The sequence below is a fragment of the Bombus pascuorum genome, chromosome 6 (genome assembly GCF_905332965.1).
Source record: "Bombus pascuorum chromosome 6, iyBomPasc1.1, whole genome shotgun sequence".
In the NCBI taxonomy this organism is placed as follows: Eukaryota; Metazoa; Arthropoda; class Insecta; order Hymenoptera; family Apidae; genus Bombus; species Bombus pascuorum.
In genome coordinates this window covers 18,077,052-18,097,384 of record NC_083493.1, presented here as the reverse complement: position 1 = coordinate 18,097,384, position 20,333 = coordinate 18,077,052, and the positions used below count along the sequence as shown (strand labels likewise).

At 36.2% G+C, this 20,333-nt stretch overlaps 4 protein-coding genes across 5 annotated transcripts in view; 2 read left to right on the top strand and 2 right to left on the bottom strand.

Annotated features, from left to right (window-relative positions):
• The first annotated feature begins 3,143 nt into the window (after positions 1-3,143).
• The window catches only part of LOC132907961 (radial spoke head 10 homolog B-like), a 29,814-nt gene continuing 12,624 nt past the window's right edge, over positions 3,144-20,333 (top strand). The window contains exon 1 of one of the 2 annotated variants that reach the window (XM_060961418.1): positions 3,144-3,331. The gene's annotated coding sequence lies outside the window, so the exon portion shown is untranslated. The remainder of the gene's footprint in view (positions 3,332-20,333) is intronic. The other variant, XM_060961419.1, reaches the window with a different exon arrangement.
• On the bottom strand, positions 5,132-10,661 carry LOC132907966 (tetraspanin-7-like). Its single transcript, XM_060961423.1, has 5 exons — positions 10,446-10,661; positions 9,206-9,394; positions 8,755-8,925; positions 7,854-7,985; positions 5,132-7,735 (listed from the first exon to the last, which is right to left on the bottom strand). Exons 1-5 carry the CDS (start codon positions 10,521-10,523, stop codon positions 7,580-7,582), a joined length of 726 nt encoding a protein of 241 aa, XP_060817406.1. The 5' UTR covers positions 10,524-10,661; the 3' UTR covers positions 5,132-7,579.
• On the top strand, positions 12,237-16,284 carry LOC132907967 (uncharacterized). The gene is made up of 6 exons (XM_060961424.1): positions 12,237-12,810; positions 12,872-13,278; positions 13,384-13,483; positions 13,541-13,642; positions 13,972-14,127; positions 16,106-16,284. The coding sequence occupies exons 1-6, from the start codon at positions 12,517-12,519 to the stop codon at positions 16,169-16,171; spliced, it is 1,125 nt and encodes a 374-aa protein (XP_060817407.1). The 5' UTR covers positions 12,237-12,516; the 3' UTR covers positions 16,172-16,284.
• On the bottom strand, positions 17,461-18,656 carry LOC132907964 (uncharacterized). Its single transcript, XM_060961422.1, has one exon. The coding sequence runs from the start codon at positions 18,569-18,571 to the stop codon at positions 17,549-17,551; it is 1,023 nt and encodes a 340-aa protein (XP_060817405.1). The 5' UTR covers positions 18,572-18,656; the 3' UTR covers positions 17,461-17,548.

Sequence of the window (20,333 nt, the reverse complement as noted above, 5' to 3'; positions counted from 1 at the left end):
CAACTCGTCGAAATGAATCCACGATTCAACGTTTTGTCATGTACACTTGGACACAGACAGATATCAGGATCTTGTATAACTTTTACAAGAATTCTTCCTCTCATTTGTTCTTGGGTGCACCATCGAAGAAAAGTCGACGATTATCATCCGACTGAACGATACGATGTTCATGTCCGATTTCGTAACCGCTTCTCGCGCCACTTTTGAATCATTGAACGGGACGAATGCATATGCACGAGTTGTTCCAGAAAATCAATCGCGATCCGATCAAACGACCGACTGTTTCGAGCATCGGCATTAATTCCACTTCGTAACAATCTCGTGGAAGACGGCCAAGAAACAATTTCAGCATCTTTCACGCGTTGCTTTTCACCACGAATCAGATTTCTCGAGCAGTTGAACGACGTTGTCCATTTTTTTGCATCAATTCGTGTTTCGTCTTTTGCAACATTTCCAACAACCTGATCGTCAACTGTCGCTCTTCTACACCATTTTCCCGCGTTTTCTTAGTTATATCCATTATGAAGCGAAATAAAGAACTTTTATCACAAATTTATGCACAACGAAAAATCGATTTAAATAAGCGGACTGTCGAGAACTAACTGATCCTCCTAAGCTTTCTCCCTTGTTCCCTTCTTCCTTCTGTTTACTCACACAACCATACAGAGAATTCGTTGATACACTCGTGTGGTGGAACTTTATTCCTCAAATGGACCAATCGCAGTGATCGAAGCGTCTTACTGCCAATACAGCTGCAAAACATCTACAATTAACTTGAAGGTTGAAAATGCAGGTATAGATATACATATGTACATCACAGGGGAGAGAACACGCATCCTATATTACATTTCACATTGTCTACAGTCTATAGTCTATAACGTTAAACAAGTAAATAGATTAGTTGTAGACTAACGTATGCTTACTATGGAATTACTATTACTATGGAAATTAACATTATGGGAATATGAATACAGTTCTGAACTCTAAAAACCATAAGAATTAATGAATTCTAAGTATATCTACTTATTATATTTATAATAGGAAATTTATTATTTATTATTTATAATAGGAAAGTCATCGACTGTGAACTTGGTAACAATTGCCTATTTCCGTATGTGTATATGAACTTCCGAAAGTATTGGTTGCAATTTGTATAAACCACGAAGTATCAGAAATTGTGACAGGAATTTATTTGCTACTCAAACGTTGTATCAAATAGATTACAAAATTAACTAGCATAGTTGTAAAATGCGAACAGAGTGGGCAAGGACTATTACAATTAGAGCGCTTACCTGATCGACAATCTCTGTCCATTTTATTTATTATCCGTTTATTACCTTTTCCATTTTTTAACAAATTGTATTTAATCAAATTACATTATGACACGCACACTAAATTTCTAAACGCAGATTTCTAATCGCAGGTTTCGAATTCATAAATATCGTTCATGTGGATTATATTAGCTCACGCTTATTTTACTTACGCGTTTACTTTCTACGCGCATCTTCGCGTTTCGCAATCAGTTTAACGTATTATTTCTTTATTTGAAACATAATACCCTCGCTATCGGAAATATATCCTTTCCAAGAATATAACGGCTCTTGTCGCCTAAGTATATGTATAATATACGTTCGACCTGCCGGAGAGCCTCCCCTCCCCACTCCTTACCGACTGAAATTACCTAAGTAAACAATGGTGCAGGCGAAGGGTCAGTCTAGTGTCGAAAGTGGAAGCGATTAGATGTGTTTTAGCGTCACTCTGCGACAGGTGTTGATTATTTTATTGCGTAGCAAATGCTTTCATAATCGTCCTTCCACCGCCGAAGCACACGCTACTGTAAACTTCGTTTAACTAAGGTACATTGTTATTCAATAATTTACTAAGATTCCTCGTAGTCTAGTATTTGATTATCTTTTTTTTCTTCGATCGCCTTTCTTTTCCCTTTCCCTTTTTCTTTTTTCTTTTCTTTTTTTTTTCGTCATGTACCGGTAGCTCGAATATCAAGTTTTCACGATGTAATTTAACCTCGATTGTTTCATTCTATTTTAATATTTCCTCTTTTGTGCAGATTATTGCTTGGTTGTGAGGGAAACTTGGAAGCATCGGAGCATTAATAGTGGGATGTTGCGAAATTCGAAAGGACGAGATGAAAGTCATGAAAGTCAAGACGACGCCATCGCAGCGATCGATGATAAATGTGATAACTGTTGGACGAAACGTGGTAATATTTCATCTGTTCTAAGGAAGGCAAACGTATGCATACGTTTGTTTTCTCTACTTAATTGAATAATTGGTAACATTTATTTAATATCCAATCGACTTTGTTTCTCATATTCGAAAATACTCATATTTCGTAATCTAACAAGTTCTAAATTCACGGTTTATTAATACCAAGATGAAAAAGACAAGATTAGAGAAATTCATTTTCTTATTTCGAAGAAATTGAATAAATTGTTTAACATTAATTTGACATAGATTCTCTGGCTTTTGTTTCATTTGAGTAAGAAATTCAAATTACATTTTCATTTTGCTTCGTTACTCGTAAATCGACTATGACAAATTGTTATTTCGACCTTTTACGATAGATTTGACTACATTCGAGAAAGTACGTTACCACAGACAGGTTTGAACAGGCTCTGCGCATCGCGTTTTTTTCGTATTGCGCAGCTTTGTTTAACTGTCAGTGGAAGCGCGCCATGTTTTATTAGAACGAAGTCATATAATACGCGAAGCATTTGAACCTATAATGGCGGACATTCGATTTGACAGATAATTGTTAGAAATCGATCGTATTATGAAATATTCATATACATATTTATCACAGACAATAGTAGAAAATACTACATTTTCTTTTGTATTCTTGTTATGATTTTAATATTTATGTTTTTGTATTCTTGATATAATATAGCGTACTATCTGTGGTAAATGGATAATAATTAATTCGGCATATAATCACAGTAAAATCAGTTCTAATTGCGTCCAGAGTATTCGTTAATGTTCAACGTAGAGATACATATTTTATAATATTCGGAAATTTGTTGATTATATACGATCAACTTGTTTACGACTTGCCGCGACTGTCAATTTCCGTTGTTCGCGACGTATTATTGTATTTATTATATTTGCCTGTTACGTAATAATTATAAACTATGAAATATTGTCTTCAACAATAAACTGTATATATACTGTTGCATCTTTTGTTACAGATATTACACAACCTGTTTACCTTTTACCGTAAGGTTTGATAATTCTTCCAGCATGACAGCCTTCGTGATGGTTTGTTTCTTCCGAAGCACGTCAACATCGTCGACATCGTTCTTCGTGTGTAACTGTGAGTCGCATGCTTTTTTTGTCCCTCCAGTCGCTCAATCATGTCGTAGGACGAAAGATCCAAATCGACACTGGTTGGGCGACTGGTTGTATCGCGTAGAATTTTTTACGAACAAAGCGACCGCGGTTATTTATTATACCCGTGGGTGGTAGTACATATTTTCTTTCTGTGTGTTTTACTTACTAGTTCAGGATAGATCTTCTTGCACATGGCGATTTTTATCAGCATGAATAATGCTGTGTAATGTTAATAATTGATTAATTAATAACGGATGATCACGAATGAAGACAAATATATTCATACGGATATAAACACGCGTATGAATAAAATGTGAATATTTGAATATTTAATCACGATCGTAGTTAGCTTCGTTAAATAGTTTCATTGATTTCTGTATGAGCGAAGACGACATAGCTTTTTATCTTGTAGCTCTTTCCGAGTAAAATATCTTTCTCAATTACTTAAAAGCTTAAAAAGTTGTCATTGCATTTCTTGAAGTTTATCTCGCGATATTAAACGATATTAAACGATATTAAACGATATTAAAAGCGTTTAATTGTACGTTAGGACGAACAATTATTAGACATATTCGTATTGTAGTCGTAAGATATCGGTCGGTAGCATCGGCGCGACCACGTCCTATGGATAAGGTAGAATAGGTAAAGCGACTTGTTTTATTGACAAGGCTGCGATCCTGTGTTCCCAATTTTATTAGTTGTCGGTATTATTTAACGCGTGAGTTTTTATCGTCTTAACTTTACGCGTCTTAACTTTTATCGTCTTAACCGGTTCTTATCGAAAGTTTGAAATTGCAGTTTTTGGCAAAAATAAATTTTCACGATTCGCGATTATACGAAGTAAGATAGGAAAGCACTTGTTTTTACTTTCTTCTTATTTTTTCTTCTTCTTAGGCATTAGTGTTCTTAACCTCTTAGGTACAGTTGAATTTTGTGCGGGCTTGTTTCTCTATACGGCAGAGTTTTACGCGCATTACGCGTAAACGATGCAGCATTGCAATGCTGTTCTCTCTACGTAAGAACATTGGAATAAAGTCTTTGATAATTAAGCTATAATTTTTCTTAAAGATACGATGCATATACTTTAACTTGAATAATCTATTTTAATGATTAATAATACAATCGAGCGTGATAATCTTTTACGCTCATAGCGCGATAGCGTTTTCCAAATTGCTCTTTGTTTTCTATTTTCAAGCGACATTTTGAGCTCGAAGATTCTACAAAATTAGAAGCATACTTTCCACGTTTTTGTTTAATTACATACGAATACGAATATGAGCGGCGTAAAGATAAAACTATAGTAAGCTATTTTTCAAACACGTAAAACATAGTCGCGTCCTTTCAACAAAAAAGCAAAATGATAAAATTTATGATAAAATTTGTCTTCTTATTTTCTTATGTGACGAAATATAGATCAATGTGAATACGTGCATATGTATAGCTAGAAATATAGTTCTTTCTTTTCTTTCCTCTTTCTTTCCCTTCTTTTTTTCTTTTTCTTTCGTTTTCTTTCTTTTTATATACGTGGGCAAATCGTCATGGACATCACACCGATCTCCTGGGAAGCGACGGGGTAGTGTCGGACTTGCCGATTAAAACTCCACGGATGCCTGCCTAACGCTTAACAGCAGTGTCCCGGGAACCATCTAGAAATATAGTCTATAATCTATGTAACGAAATGCAATGTTAGAAAACAGAATGTTTTTCATACATGTTTATTGTGTCCAACGATCTTAATTTCTCCATTAAATATTGTATGGACGTAAATGACGTACAACGTAGCTCTCAAGAGTAATAATTCTCTGCAACAGTTTATATATGTACTTGTATGCGCATAAAAGTATACATTACACATGTCGCAAAGTCGCAAGAACAAGAAAGATCGATGTATCTCAAAAAAAAAAAAAAAAAAAAAAAAAAAAAAAAAAAAAAAAAAAAAAAAAAAACTTTCTGCCATTTTCTGAAATATTAATCGGAACGGAATGAAATAAAATTCTTAATAAAAGATAACGGAAAAAATACAAAACGATAAAAGTATTTTTCAAACATACTTTTATCCGTATACAAGTACATGCCTACATATATATATATATATATCTATAAGATGGTATAAGATGAGGAAAATCACAATTATCGAAAAGTAAGTTGTTCGTTTGTTTCCTCTCTAACGTGAAAATATTGTTTGCGATTTGGAGTGGCCGTCAGTTTACGATTCGGACAGCACATTCGCTATAAGATATATATCTATCAACATATATGCGTATACATGCATATATATATATATATATATATATATATATATATATATATATATATATATATATATATATATATATATATATATATACACACACACACACACACACACATACAAGATCACGTACATCGCAAGGCAATCGCGTTACCTTTTTCATATTTAGGAAATCATCAAGCATCGATAATGAAATTCTAACCAAACGATGTAACGTTTTAGACGTAGTCGATACGCGCAACTAACGAGCAAGCTAACAACTGTCGCAAGCAGAACAAAGTAATTACGTTAAATCTCTAATTACTATTATTAAAATAGTACCGGTAAACTGATAGTAGAGAATGGTGTGTTTGGTTTTATTAAAAATATGAACACAGTAACGTATAAAGCTAAAGAAAAGTTGGTAAAAATTAGTGTAAACGTGAGTGTTGTTTAATAATAAAAATAGAATTTGAAGTCGTATCTCGAAGACTTTCGCGTATTACAGTAATTAACGGAACTTTCTCTTGCCACTTATATCTGGTTATACGTATTCGTCGAGATCGATCATTGTGGTATATCGATGTTCCGGATCGTAATTGTATTTATCAAACGGACGTTGCTTCGCGTTCTAGTTGTTCAAACGTGTTTAATATCGACGCCGAACGAAATATATTCCGAAATATTTTCTGACAATTTCTGAGCTTTAAACTGTACCGAGTTACGAACGTTAGTTTATGCCATTTATATTTGTATTTCCTTAATTTAAAGGTTAAAGATATTTGATAAATGAATTGGTTAGTTATATTTAAAATGATAAAAGAGTAGGAAAAAGTATAGATTCTGCAGGTATATCCATAAAATATAGGCTTGAAAAGATATATACTTAGACGATATTTCATACATGCATGTATGTAGTTTCATTTATCTTATATAAATACCTTTAAATTACCTTTAAATTGTTGGAAAGTTACTTGAAATTTTGCTGCAATTGTCCACTACTCTGTTTTATTAGATAGAATATGTTTCAACGCAATCATCTAAACGATTAATAAGATATGTAAGTCGGATTATATTTCAGTTTATTTTATGGAATTACGTTTGTTGTTCTGTGCGTTGTTAACGTTGCAAGCCTGAACGGGCGATTAATTATGCGATTAACTGCATAACGAAACATTAGGATCATCGATCGGACGCAGTTGTCGATTTCGCAATTGTAGATTTCGCAGTTGTTCATTTTCATCGACTTAATTAAAAAAGAAAACAATCAAATTTGCGCTAATTAGACGCATCGAGGAACTCGTATCTTTTTCTTTAATTAACCTCGATAATCGTGGATCTGTTTTTCATGAAATGTAAATTCTTTCTTCGTGAAAACGCGCATATTTTATCGTATTTGATATTCTTCGTTCCCGTCTTCAACTACGATTGTGTTTTCTTTCTTGTACAACTATGCGCACAGGACGCAGTAACTATTTATTCTTCTTACAAGAATTTTATGAGAATCGAACGTGACGATAAAGATATTTAAAAGGTTTTTACGACATATACGGATAATAATAACATGTGGACGCCCGTTTCTCCGAAGAATGGGAATGATTAAATTCAGATTCGTTCGATTCGTTCAAAGAGTGTAACTCTTTGACACGTAGTTTTACGTTGTGTACAGATCCACGTTGAACTTTTCGTTCGAATCGCCGAGATTTTCAAATAAGCGTAAGAAGTAATAGGAAGATACATGCGAGCGAGAAGCTCGAACGGTGTACGTAGGATGGAACGTGTCGAAAGAAGTTGTCGCAAAAGACGGAAGAGAGATTCGAGTTCGTCTGATTGAATTTAATCGTTTCATAGTGAAACTTTGGTTGTACCGGTTAAGCGTAATAAGAAAAATAACAGTCCCGTTCTTTCCGACATTTTCTTACAAATTGTAATTGTACGACTTTCGAACGTTGCGCAGTTTTCTTACCGACACGACGAGCTTTTCTGCAACCGGCGCAAATTCTAAGCAACCTGCTCGTACTTGGTTTTATTAATCTTGTTAGCTAAGCAACAGGCTAAGAAGACCCCTATAAGCGGAAAGAATGCTACGCCGATCGCTATTTTAGCGACCAAGCCGATGTTGCAGTTTATCAGTTGTAACACACGAGTGTAGCAGCCCTGAAAATTTTCATTCGAATTAGCGTAACTTTTTCCTTCGAACAACTAATCTTTCCTATAAATATCTTTGTTATACTTTATACAACTTTCGCTTATGTCGCTTTCGTTTTCCTCTTACCTCGGTATAAATATCGTTTACGTCATTAACGTTACACACATATTCTGCCACTTTGCAGCAAGACAGTGGAATTTCCATCGGTGGAGACATGTCGGACCAATCAGCGAAACCTCTGTTACCGCAGCACTGCAACTAAAATCGGAGCCTGCCATTTATGCGACGATTCAACGAATCTCTGTTTATAGTCGAGCCGGCAATATGGATCGTCGAGGTGCAGACGAACGTGTTCATCGTTCGATTTCTTGAAGAAACGAAGGTGTCCGATCCTGTTTCCCGTTGTCGCGTCTAAAAGAACTTACACCTACGAGGCTTTCACTGCCCAAATACCGTTTATTTCGGTTCGGTTCGGTTCACCTGTGAATAGCACGAGGATAAAACGAGCGCTGTACCTTTAGCGATCCATGTTGCCGCCCACACGAGTCTCTTAGTAAGTGCACTATTTTATACACATAATTTTCTTTATTTTCCTATACAATATACCGATCTCTTGGCGGCTGTCTCGGTGTTTCGTATGGCTCGCACGTTTCTCATACATTAGTAAGGGATTTTACTACTCGAAATATCTCCGTTGCTTTTAATGCTTAAGGAAAAGTACGCTAGCTACCATCGCTAAATAGCACGTACTATTCTTCTGTTAGTTGTATCAATGCCACAGATAGATGTGTACTTAAACACCTCTGGCAACACAAATAGTAGGTAATTACCGTTTCCTACGATGTATTTTTCTAAGAATACCTATTATGTAAAATAATATGTCATATAATGCAAGTAATAAATGAAAGAAATAAATATAAATTACGTAGAGTAAGAGAGCAATATCGAATAAAATAAAGACTTAAACAGAAATAATTTGTTCTGTAGTTGTCTTGCATTTGTAAATAGTAAATATACGTTCGCTTACTGTAGACTGCATAGTGTCGATGTGGATGGTCTTGATCTCGTCGTGCTTATAGACGGACATTGTTTGATTGAGATCGTGGTCGAATTTTTCATTTAAAGTGGCACGGTAAGCATAAATCGATGCACCACCCGTAAGAACCAGTAATGCAACAATAGCTAAGAATGCACCGTACTGCGAACAAAATCTTTTAGTGAATAGCTTGTAAAGTGAAATTCCATTCTGTAAGGCTAATGATATGATTAATTATAGATTTAACAAGTCAACGTATTTAAGGACAACGGATTTTCTAATCGAATCGATGATACGCGTTTGGTAGAAATCAAGAAATTTATTCTTACGGTTTGAAAAGCAAGTAGTGGTTCAACTTGTGGAGATAAAGGTGACAGAGATTTCCCGTAAATGGGGAAAATGGGAAAATAGCAAGTAAATATAGCAAGTGTAATTCGCTTACCAGGAATAAGAGGGCTGAATGGCCGTGAATTGTGCAACAGCAAGCGAACACCGCTGCCAAAGTTATAACACCGCTCAGACAGGCCAATGCCAATAAAGCTGCCCTGGTGCTCTCCGAGCTTACGTCCATTACATCGTAAAGTTGAATTCGCATCCATATTGCGGTGGTAAGTAGCAATATGCCAAATAACTAAGCGATTTACACAAATGATTTACTTTTTACCTTTTTATTATTATTATTATTATTATTATTATTATTATTATTATTATTAAATTTTACTTATGTGTACCATCAAACGAAATGGAAAAAGATGGCACCTGTGCTATACGATAGATAGAGGATCTTGTCCAGTCGAGTTGTAATTCAAATTGTTATCTTTCTCTAGAGTAACAATTGTAGTGATTAATTGTTGGAACGCCAAATTATTACTAGTACAACGTACAAATATTTTATTTTTTACATATATATATATGTAGTAAATGTTATTCTTAGTAAAATAATGAGTTTCGTTTAATTTAGCTTAATTCGAACAGATGTTGTACGATTAACGATTTGTCAGGGAAAAAGGTTACGATAAGCTTAACGATAATGTTCATCTACGTAAGAGCAGGATGTTGATAGCACGAATAACGTATACACATCGATAACAAACCAAATGATATCTCGCATTTATCCAACTAAATAACAAATATTCAACGATATTAAGTTTAACCAAGTAAGCAAATTATATACTGAAATGCCAATTTGATCGTGTAACTAGACCCGTTGATTGAATACACTCTTTTCCTGTTACGCTAATAAAACGTAATTTTATCTTTAACAGCTCCGATACTTTCGGTCGTTATCGAACAATTTCAAACTATCGCAAAGCATCCTTGCCTATCGATTTTCAGTGTTCATTGATAATTTCTCATCTAATTGTGCCAGATCCGCACGAAACATCGGTAAACTCTCTTTGAAATGTTGTTGTTCGCAGAAAAATCACCATGTGCCCTGATGACTCGAACAACTTTAAAACTGATGCATCATCTTTCGAATTTACCTTCTACGTCCTTTCTACGTAATAATAACGAACGATAAAAGAATGGGATAAAGATGAGTCGAATGGAGAAAGAGGTTCGAATAACGCTGTGACATCGAAACGACGATATATCGTGCAACAGTTGGGTGAAAGGTATTCCAAGATTTTCTCGAGTCTACGTGTCAAGGGTGGATTACAGGAAAAGAAACAGCCCCTTACCCACATAAAACAGTTGAACATTATCAGCAGGACTTTCAAGCAACCCATCGTGGCCACCGCGTCCCAATCCTTCCTCATGTCGATCGATTTTGAAATTATTTTCTATTCTCGTAATCCAAGTCCTGTCCTACGATTCAATTTTCATAGTGTACTACGCACTACACTCCCGAAACAAGTGAGAGGTCGATCGATTTGCGGCAGGATTGCGCGAGTTTACGTGTTCGCGTGCGTGGCTAGCCCCACCAAACGTGCATGCGCTCTGTAGCATCCGTCCATCCTGTTTTAACAGCTTCTACCAATGAAACAGAACGCGATTTCCGCGTTAAAATTACTTTAGGATAGACGAAACTTTAATTACACGTAGTTTCTTCGAAACGCGATCCGGGTTACTGTCCAAAAGTTTGCGATCGTGCATTGAATGAGAAAGAATTGACATTTTCTTATTTGAAGATTACGCAGCTAAATGTAGATGATCGTTTGAGATTACGAATCTGAAAAATAAAATCAATTCTATCAAAATTAACGTGTCACGCGTATGTAGTTTCCTTGTTAGCGAATAGATGATTTAATATTAAAAAGAAAAATTCACCTTTCACTTGTCCAATGCCCTATTACCTATAGTTTGATCGACTAATGAAACAAAAATAAGAATAAAACTAATCATCTCTGAATGAATAATACGCCGGAATGTCGTGTGTTTTCCATCTTTTCGTCATTAGGAAACTCTCATCGATAGAAAAAGGAGTATTTGTTATTTAACCGTTCCAGATGATCTTCTAGATCTTGAAATGTCATTGATTTCTCCCTCGGTGTTCCTTCTCCCCTGCGTTATTCGTTACGGTCGTTGACCGTACAAAGGCTCCGTAACATGTGCCTATTTTGAAAATTAATCACTCGATTGCACTCGATTATAAAATGTTGTCATTCTGAAACTATAACGGACACTAAATGGCACGTTAAACAGTGTATAAAATTCGTTGCTGCACCTACACCAACTATCTTGGCTCGGAGTGTATCGCGTTATTGTAACGGACAGTGTGAACTTGCGAGGAATACTCTTCAGAGCAACGATAATTTGTCTTGTGCATGTTAGAGACGAGCCATTTTTCACGTAGAATCGGTTAGTTTAGTGCTATTTAACATCGGAACAATTTACGATGGATCGGTTCTTACCGTTAGACTGCATCTATCTGAAAAATTTGGTCCTGCTATTTCCTATCAAAAATCAAATCACTGTATCACCTTGAGTAAAATGGTTTCATCTTCGCGGTACGCAATCACAGCGACAACACTTTTGCTACCGTATTAACGAACAACGAACTCTTCGTAGTTGGTACCGATTGTTCACCTGGAACTTGCACTTGGAAAATAGTTTATGTATTTTATCTCTACATATATGTATATCGCTGTTTCAATCTTTCCATAAATTTCTGCGATTCTTACGTACATTTGATTCTAGTTTCGTTATAGTCAGTTTCACGATAGTCCTTTCAAATATAACATTAATATAAACAGGACTAAACGTCTACATAAACTCGAAATATCCGTATGTCTGATACATAAATAACGGCGTAAGAGAGTCTGTCAGTCTAACTCTCCAGTTATTTCATAAATATCGCCTTTTGTAAGTGGCGCGAGTAAGCTCTTCTATAACTAACAGAATATCTAACTTAACGCATCCAGAGGTATGTGATTTACCACCAGTTCCACACCGTTTCATTACACGTCATATCCACGAACGCTGACTCTGTTGCGTGAGATCGCCTCCCTCTGCACCTGCTTCTTGCCCCTTACTATACATGTATAATGCAAACAATAATTGTCATCGTTGGATCAACCAGCAGTGCAAGAAACCAGCAACGAAATCAACAACCTTGTTCGCAAGTGTATCGATTTATGACATATGATTTATTAAATCGCTCGTGTGTACGGGATAAAATTTCATACGGATTCGAACGTCCACAAACGGCCAGTTGTCTTCGACGCGACGTACCGATGTTTTGAACCGAACGAATATCCTTCTGTTGAACTTTTCATTTCGTTCGTACAAAGTACGCGGTCTGTCGAAATTATGCCGAAACGAATAACGCCGGAGAAAGTGATCGACATCGTTTGGTTTAGCGTAGCTTTGACTTTCTGTTGGCCGCTTCCTATCAATAGCAGCGGAACGCGAACTCTGGTCCACAAAATTGTGCAGATCAGTAGCGTTATTAGCGCTTGTATGCTTCTCCTGCCTCTGCTATATTCGATTTATCTGCACCTAGACGACATAATCATTGTTTCCGAATGTATCTGCCTGTTTTTAGGCGTGAGTCAAATTATAGTTCAGTCTATTATCTGCATGATCAATCACGATTCTCTGCAAGTAAGTTTTTATTCGCTTCTATCTTACGTTTGATTGAAAACGCTTTAACGATGGATTACAGCACGTAGTCGAGGAAATGATAATCTGCGTTAAACAAGCGCGAGAATACGAAAGGGAGATTTTTTCCAAGCTTATCGCGCGATGCAGCGTCTTTTATGCAATTTCTATTATGTGTATATACCTGGCTGCGACAGCTTTTTCGATAGGACCTGCAATCTTGCCGCTGTCCTTCCCAAGCGAAGCGGAATATCCATTTCGCGTTAATTATACGCCAGTGTACCTTATCATATACACGCAGCAGTCTATCCTCAGCTATCAATGCGTTGCACATATATGCCTAAGCATGTTTGGATCGCTTCTGTTTTGGTTCACCGCCGCGAGATTCCAGTGTTTGGCAATGGAACTAAAAAGGACTGCAGACGTTAGTACGCTGATCGTTTGCGTCGAGAAACAATTACATTTGAGAAGGTAAGAGTGAGGTTTTACAACGCGTGGACGAAACGGAGCGTTCAGGTTTATTGCGAGTTCTTTTTTCTTTCTTCTTTTTTCTTTTTTTTTTTTTTTTTTTTCTAGATACGCTAAAGAAGTGGTGGATAATTTTCGTTTCATAGTGCTTTACGCTATAGGAGTAAGCACGTCTGCTCTAACTTTATGCGGCATTATATTGCTCGTGGTAAGTGATATTTTGTGATATTTTGCGCGACGAATTCACTAAATAGTTTACGTCTAGGATGTACCGCCAATGGTGAAAATACAGTTCGTAACTGTATGCCTCACTGTACTTGCGGAGATCTATGTATACGCGTGGTCGGCCGATTACATGAAAGATATGGTAAACCAGGTTCTATTGTTTATCGTGTAAGGAAGGAGGTAGTAATACGATCACTTTTATCGATGAAACTTTGATTATATTTATGAAACGTTTCGAGGTGCAAAATGATATTGAACAGGCGAAAATTGCTTTCGTAATTGCTGGCGATTGACGATGCAGACGTTAAAAAGGTAAAAGAACAACAACGTGTTGTAAATTATAACTGCTTGTTGTTATTGCGACGAGATACTGTATTCGTTTCGTTTCGTTTATCGTATTACTACCTCTTTCCCTCGTATAATATGTAACTTATGTTTCTTTAAATACTACTAATCCTTCCTATGCCTTAGAGCATAAATGTCTCACGGAGTGCATACGACATAATATGGTACAAGCAGAAGTTAGAAATGCAAAAGAATCTATTGACTATGCTGGAATGTCAGCAACCGATAACTCTCTCTGTGAGTTGCATAATACCGGAGCTTTCTTTGCGTTATTTTTGTTCGGTAAGGAACAAATATCGATCGGAAGGAATTGCAGTATTTTCAAGCGAGCTCCATTTTGTGCATATTATTAGTTATACATACGTATTATATAAATTTATAAAAGAAAAAGAAAAGAAAAGGAAAAAATGATCTTCTACTTGGTAGCAAGTTCTAAAACGCAGTTTTCGTGATTTCGGAGTAAATGGAAAAGTACGAAATAGTTATATAAGGTTATATAAATTATCCATTATAAATAACAGATATCATAGATTATAATATTATAAATCCATATCATAGCAATAGAGCAACGTATAACTTTATAATGTACTACTGAAACTAAACACCCAGACATATTTGACAAATTGAAGTTATAATATCTGCTAAACCGATAGTTTTTCGACGTAAATAGGTTGTTACTTTTTCGTAGGGAATGCCAAAATGGTTCGATTAACGTATAACAGAATGTATGATTTTATCCAAGGAAATTAAGTTGTTGCTGCACCCTACTCGACCTACAAAAAAAATGTTTTCCACCGTACGATGTCTCGCTTTAAACCAGACAACGGTTGTTAAAACATTTTGTTGGTAACTTTAATCCTTCGCGCAGTACCGCGCCATTTTCACTTAAACAAAGCACAAGCAAGTATACCTACTATATACATATACACAAGCAGCATCCCAAAAATACAGCTATCTCTGTATTTTCTTTCTGTAACTATCCAAATCGAGCGAGGTATGCCTTAAAATTGGGAAAAGGAATGAAACTGACGTGCAAATAAAAAGAGAAAGAAGCGAATGCAGGTAAATGTGAAAAATAATCCTTTCTTCGATATATAAATTTCAAGGTTTTGCAGTCAATGTGGAGTCGGTGTCGATTGTAACGCAAACAAATTACACGAATTTTCACAATTTACACGATAATCTATTTGATGCGGTGAAATATTCTTAGAAATTGTCGAATATTCCTAAAAGTTCTTAAGACGACCGATTCTGAAGTACAGAAAGATAACTGAAACACCAATTTATCCACACATTTAGGGACAACACGCATTGTCGATCAATCGCTGACGACTACTGGAGTGTACGAGTGCGTACGCACTTGGTCGTGGTAACCAGCGAGTCTTTGACGATCACGTAAACACGAGCAACGCGCAGGCGGGTCTGTAGGTCATGGTGACTAATATTATACTGATATTTCGTAAAGGATTATTTTTCTCCTTTCTTCTCTCTTTCTTCGCTTCTTTTTTCTTGTTCTCTTCTCTTTTCTTTTCCTTTCTTTCTTTTTTTCTTTCTTTATTTAACGTCTTTCAGTTTCTTAACTTTATTTTTGTAAAGATATGGATTACCCTTCAAAAAAAACTATTAGGGGATCACCAGAGAAACGTACTACTCTACCGGGCAATATATATCATTCTTCTCTTTTACGTCCTTTACTACGTTCTCGGGGGTGAAATTTCTGAGAGCCGTTGAAACACTTTTACAGATTTTTTACAAATGACATCTGTGTGTTAGAGATAAATGTTGTAAGTGAAAAAGTACAGTCCTATAATTCACGTCTGTTTCTAAATTCGTTCCTTTAGGCGTTGAGTAAGGCAAAATTTTGAATTACGCCTCTATGTATTTGTATGGGTAACGTTTCTAAGCTATACTTAAATCGGAATCTCATTCGACCTAAGAGACATCGAAGAGTCCGTAAAAACACGTTTCACCTCGTTCCATTCCCTTAGGACGTTATTTTGAAACAATCGCTTTTTAGTGAGTGGTTTACGTTGTGGAAGAAGCATATCCTCCAGATTTCATGTTTCTATGTTGAGCGATTTAGTGCATTTAGCTGTGCATTGATGAGTCAGTCGGAACATATGGGTGTGTGTGTGTGTGTGTATAGGTTTTTCTTTTAATCAAATTGTCAAAAAACAAAGATATTGCTGCAATCTCTTTAATTGTTACGAATGAATTAATTAAGAATAACATTATGATTAATAAGTTGATAATATTTCAGTATCTGTCCAATACTTTCTCCATCTTCACCACTTTACGTATCGTGATCGAAGATAATGCGGAATAAATGCGAATAAAAGAATATGGACATTGTTTTAATCGTATATTATGGAACGATACTTTTATTGTGGTAGTCGCGATTAAAATTCCAATTGCAAACTAAACTCTGTAACCAGCAAATTATTATAGGAAACAAGTTTATATCAAGCTATAATTCTTTTTAATATAATGCTACAGTAAGATACGTTGTTGGAATATATTTCTGGCTTTTGCAACAGCTGCGTCATTTGTAATTACCCGTTTTACGATAATTATTCTGTCAACCAATAGCTTTTCTTTTGTCTGTAGCATCAGGTTAGTTCATAGGGAAGATGAAATCAAGATTTTGTTCGATCTACGATGTATTTGCCACTGTATACACTTTCTGGTTCTCTTAATTTGTGGTTCTTAATTTTTGTATCATGTTTGTAAATATGCGCCCGAACCTGCAAACTGACTAGATACTTTTGTCACTGATACAATATAATGTAATACGAGTCGTTCCTACGATCGAATCCTTCGTTTATTTGGATAATCTTTTATTATTGTTGTTGTTGTTGTTGTTGATAATAGATATTAAAAAAAGACACAATTATCGATGAAAAAAATCGATCGAAAGTCTAAAATAAACTTTGCACAAGAATTTGTTTCGATGCTCTGTTTTCAAGAAGAATAACTTTGTACACTCGATAAATGCAAATGCGCTTAACTAAATTTTAGTTTCATATCTTTACGCGTAGTATTCATTCCTATTCAACGTTGCGTGCACAAGTATCATCGAGATCGAAGGAATATTGCTTAAAAGAGGTTTCCGTCGGCAGTCGAAAGATGAAAAACACAGAATTCGTTGAGGATGGAATATGGTAATTTTATTTCTGTAAAAATGTTGCATGTTTAGTGAAGATGCGGATAGCGTTTGCGATACGTATCGTATTTTGACGTATAAACGGGCATGAAAACTAAACGCATCGGCGAGATTAATAAGGCTAATAAACTCTGAAACAATGGTAATACCGGTATAATCGTCGTATGTAACGTACGTGTTTGGTCGAATGAAATTTTCCGTCTTTTCGTCATTAAGAACTCTCATCGATAGAAAAAACACAAAACAGATATCAAACTTATTCGATAATTGCATTAGCGACGGATTATAAAATAATGATTTGTATAGGAGACAAGTGTGATTTATTTTCCATCGTACGTTTACGAGGAATATGATTGATAAAATTGTGATTTTTATTTGAAGAGTTTGATAGAAAAAGGATGTATGGTAATAGAGTGGAACGATGTTATACGGATGACTGTAACGTTAAAACGTAGGTGCATTTATTTTTGAAACGTTTGTCAACGTTATCGTTGAGACGTGAAATCAAATCCATCGCGTGGTGAAAATTTCTCTTCTAATTTATTTTCGTGGTTCGTTGTAATGATGCGGCGAATTGGAGGGGCTGATGTTTTTAGTGTAATTTAATAATACACTAGGCCAAACCACTTCGTTATCGCCTACAACTGGTTGTTGTTTAACCGTTCTGTATGATCTTTTGGTTCTTCGAACGTCAAGAAACTTCTTGGTTCCTTCCTCGGGCTGCGTTTCCTTCGCGTTGTTTTCATCTTGGCCCACGCAGCTTAACTTCGTTCGATTCTTCGAGTTCGTTTTCACGACGGCTTCCTCGTCCTGAACGTAATTATTATTCGTTTGCTCTTCGTTCTCGAAAATTGTCAAACCGTTTTCGTTATTTAGCTGATTGGTAACCGTCACGGTGATGTCGTCTTCGTCTAAATCGAGCTGTGACAAATCCACGTTGAACCATGCGACAGAGTCAAGTTGCATCCTGTTGGCATCCTGATGAGAATTTCTTGTAGAATCCAAGGCATTTTCTTTATCGTGATTGGCGAACGTATCTTCGAATAGTTGACTGGCGATAAATCCTGACACTGTATTAACGTGCCATTCGACCAGTTCCTCGCTGCTAACAGAAATCCCATCTTCTTCTCCGTTCGTCGTAACATTAACCTGTTTCTTGTCATTTTTAATGTCGCCGATCGTCTTGAAGTAAATACTATGGTCGTATCTATAGGTTTCCAGGCAAGAGCTGTCCAAATTGCTGTTCGATTGGTAGTTGAGAGTTGCGCAGCAATCGATCTTGGTTTCCTCCGGCCGAGATTTTCGTCGTGACTTTTTCAAGCTATGAAAACGCGGACTCCAAGAGCAATCGTCGATGATCAGCTTGTTGGAGGAAATACTCCAGCGTGGCTCCTGTCCTCCTTGCATAGTCATACGACCTCTCGATAGTCTTTGTGACCTCAACCGGTTGTAACCTCTTGCGTACGCAGCCCATCGTTCGATTCGTTGAAAAATATACTCGGTTTCTTCGTTCCACCATTCCGACAGGCCCTTTTGAATCGTTACACTAACATCCTCGGACATTGTCACTGTTGCGCAGCACTTGAAACGATGGTACTACGCGCGACCGTCTTTATCAAAGGCGGCAACCGAATGCCGTACAACGAACGATGGATAACGAGCGATAAATTTAGGTGAGAAGATAGGAAACGATTGGATTTTTGAAGAGACATCGGTTTGATTTATAGGGTACCTTCGAAGCACTAGAAATACCGAAGCCATCGAACAGCTGTCATAATCCATGACCGTGACTTCGTACCAAGTTACGTGAAATTTTGTTTCTCGCTTCGTTGCCTGTGTGGCCTATACCAATTCCGTCCATACTGTGGTCACAAGCTCCGTAGTAAGCGAAAAGATGTGTGTGTCTGTAAAGTTGATCGCGCCAACTCTCTTAGATAACAAGCATCGATGGATTAACGTGGCGGAGGTGATTCGTATAATAATTTTTACGAAACGACTATTCGTTGAATTTGACGAGCGAATAAAATTTCATACACGTATAATAGTATTTAAAAGCTGTTGTCGCCAACATTTTACATCGAACTTGAAAGTATCGCTATGTAAAAGCGTATAAAAGTTAGACAAACATTTTCTCTTATACGTACGTAATTAGTGGCGTTGTTGCGTAGTATATATCTGATCCGATTAACCGAATGAATAAAATTACGTTAATATCGTGAATAATAAATAGTTTTTCGAATACATTGGTCAAATTTGGTAAAGTAATTGTAGCAAATAGGTAAAAAACTTGGTACCGTTATCAAAAATAGTAGCCTTATTACATTTATATATATTTAACGTGAGAAACGATCGCGTATGTAAACGATTTCACAAGGTAAGTGCGTTTAATAATACACTTTGCATGTAATATCGGTAATATCGGTGACAATATTTCACGAAAAGGTGTCGTCCATATACGTGTAAAGACACGCATCGCTCGGTTCGAGTCCTCGTGAATCTCCATATCGTTAACATTTATTTAATTACGATAATCTAATAGGACAGAATGGAAAAATGGAAAATTGGAAAATTGAAAATTGAAAAATTTTACGAATCTATAAATATTTACGAGAGTTACGCAATTAACAATACCGTAAAGCAAGTTGAATAATCATCGATTTGCAAATCATCGACTCAGTTATCAAGGGAAAACGAATCTTCTTGTGTATTGGTCAGCTACACTCAAAAGCATACGCATATATCTTTTTATTTGCACGCAATCGTGTTTCGTATCTTCACAGTCTTGTACTATATTCTTATATATCTTCGCTTTATCGTGGAATAATTTGAACGATTGAAAATTCAATAAGGCGAAAATTGTCGTACGTTATGCGGAAACTCGTTGAAAGCGGCAAACGTAATGTACAGCGCTGTTCATCGTTTCACTTAGTTACTTAGTTACGGTTAAGTAATATTTCGATTAAGTAGCACTTTTTTGCTCGTGTATGATATAGAAAATCTGTTTGTCGACGATGATGATTTCGTAGATTTCGTAAGTAAACGACAACAGTTTGACGATTATGGTCATATGATATTCGGGAAAAGGGAACAATTCGAAGATATGGTTATATGCGATTTGGCAAGAGGCGGCACTACCTCTAGGATTAACCACCGATGATACTAATAATTTTGAGATGATAATTCGTATCGCGTGGCGTCGTTCCACTGTCATCGTTGCGATACTAAATGAAATATATCTTACATTGCAAATACGCATTCTGTTATTTTGCCCTTTCTCCTCCCTTCTTCTCATTGAGTTAATTGGGCGGGGGCGGGGGGACACAAT

Bases quoted from the DNA above. Each gene is read 5' to 3' on its own strand.
- LOC132907966 (XM_060961423.1), bottom strand. From the start codon at position 10,523: ATGAGGAAGGATTGGGACGCGGTGGCCACGATGGGTTGCTTGAAAGTC. The intron at 8,926-9,205 runs GTAAGCGAATTA...TTTTGTTCGCAG, and splicing joins ATTCAGCCCTCTTATTCCTG to TACGGTGCATTCTTAGCTAT. The intron at 7,736-7,853 runs GTAAGAGGAAAA...GAAAATTTTCAG, and splicing joins TAAACGATATTTATACCGAG to GGCTGCTACACTCGTGTGTT.
- LOC132907967 (XM_060961424.1), top strand. From the start codon at position 12,517: ATGCCGAAACGAATAACGCCGGAGAAAGTGATCGACATCGTTTGGTTT. The intron at 12,811-12,871 runs GTAAGTTTTTAT...GATGGATTACAG, and splicing joins TCAATCACGATTCTCTGCAA to CACGTAGTCGAGGAAATGAT. The intron at 14,128-16,105 runs GTAAGGAACAAA...ATAATATTTCAG, and splicing joins CTTTGCGTTATTTTTGTTCG to TATCTGTCCAATACTTTCTC.
- LOC132907964 (XM_060961422.1), bottom strand. From the start codon at position 18,571: ATGTCCGAGGATGTTAGTGTAACGATTCAAAAGGGCCTGTCGGAATGG.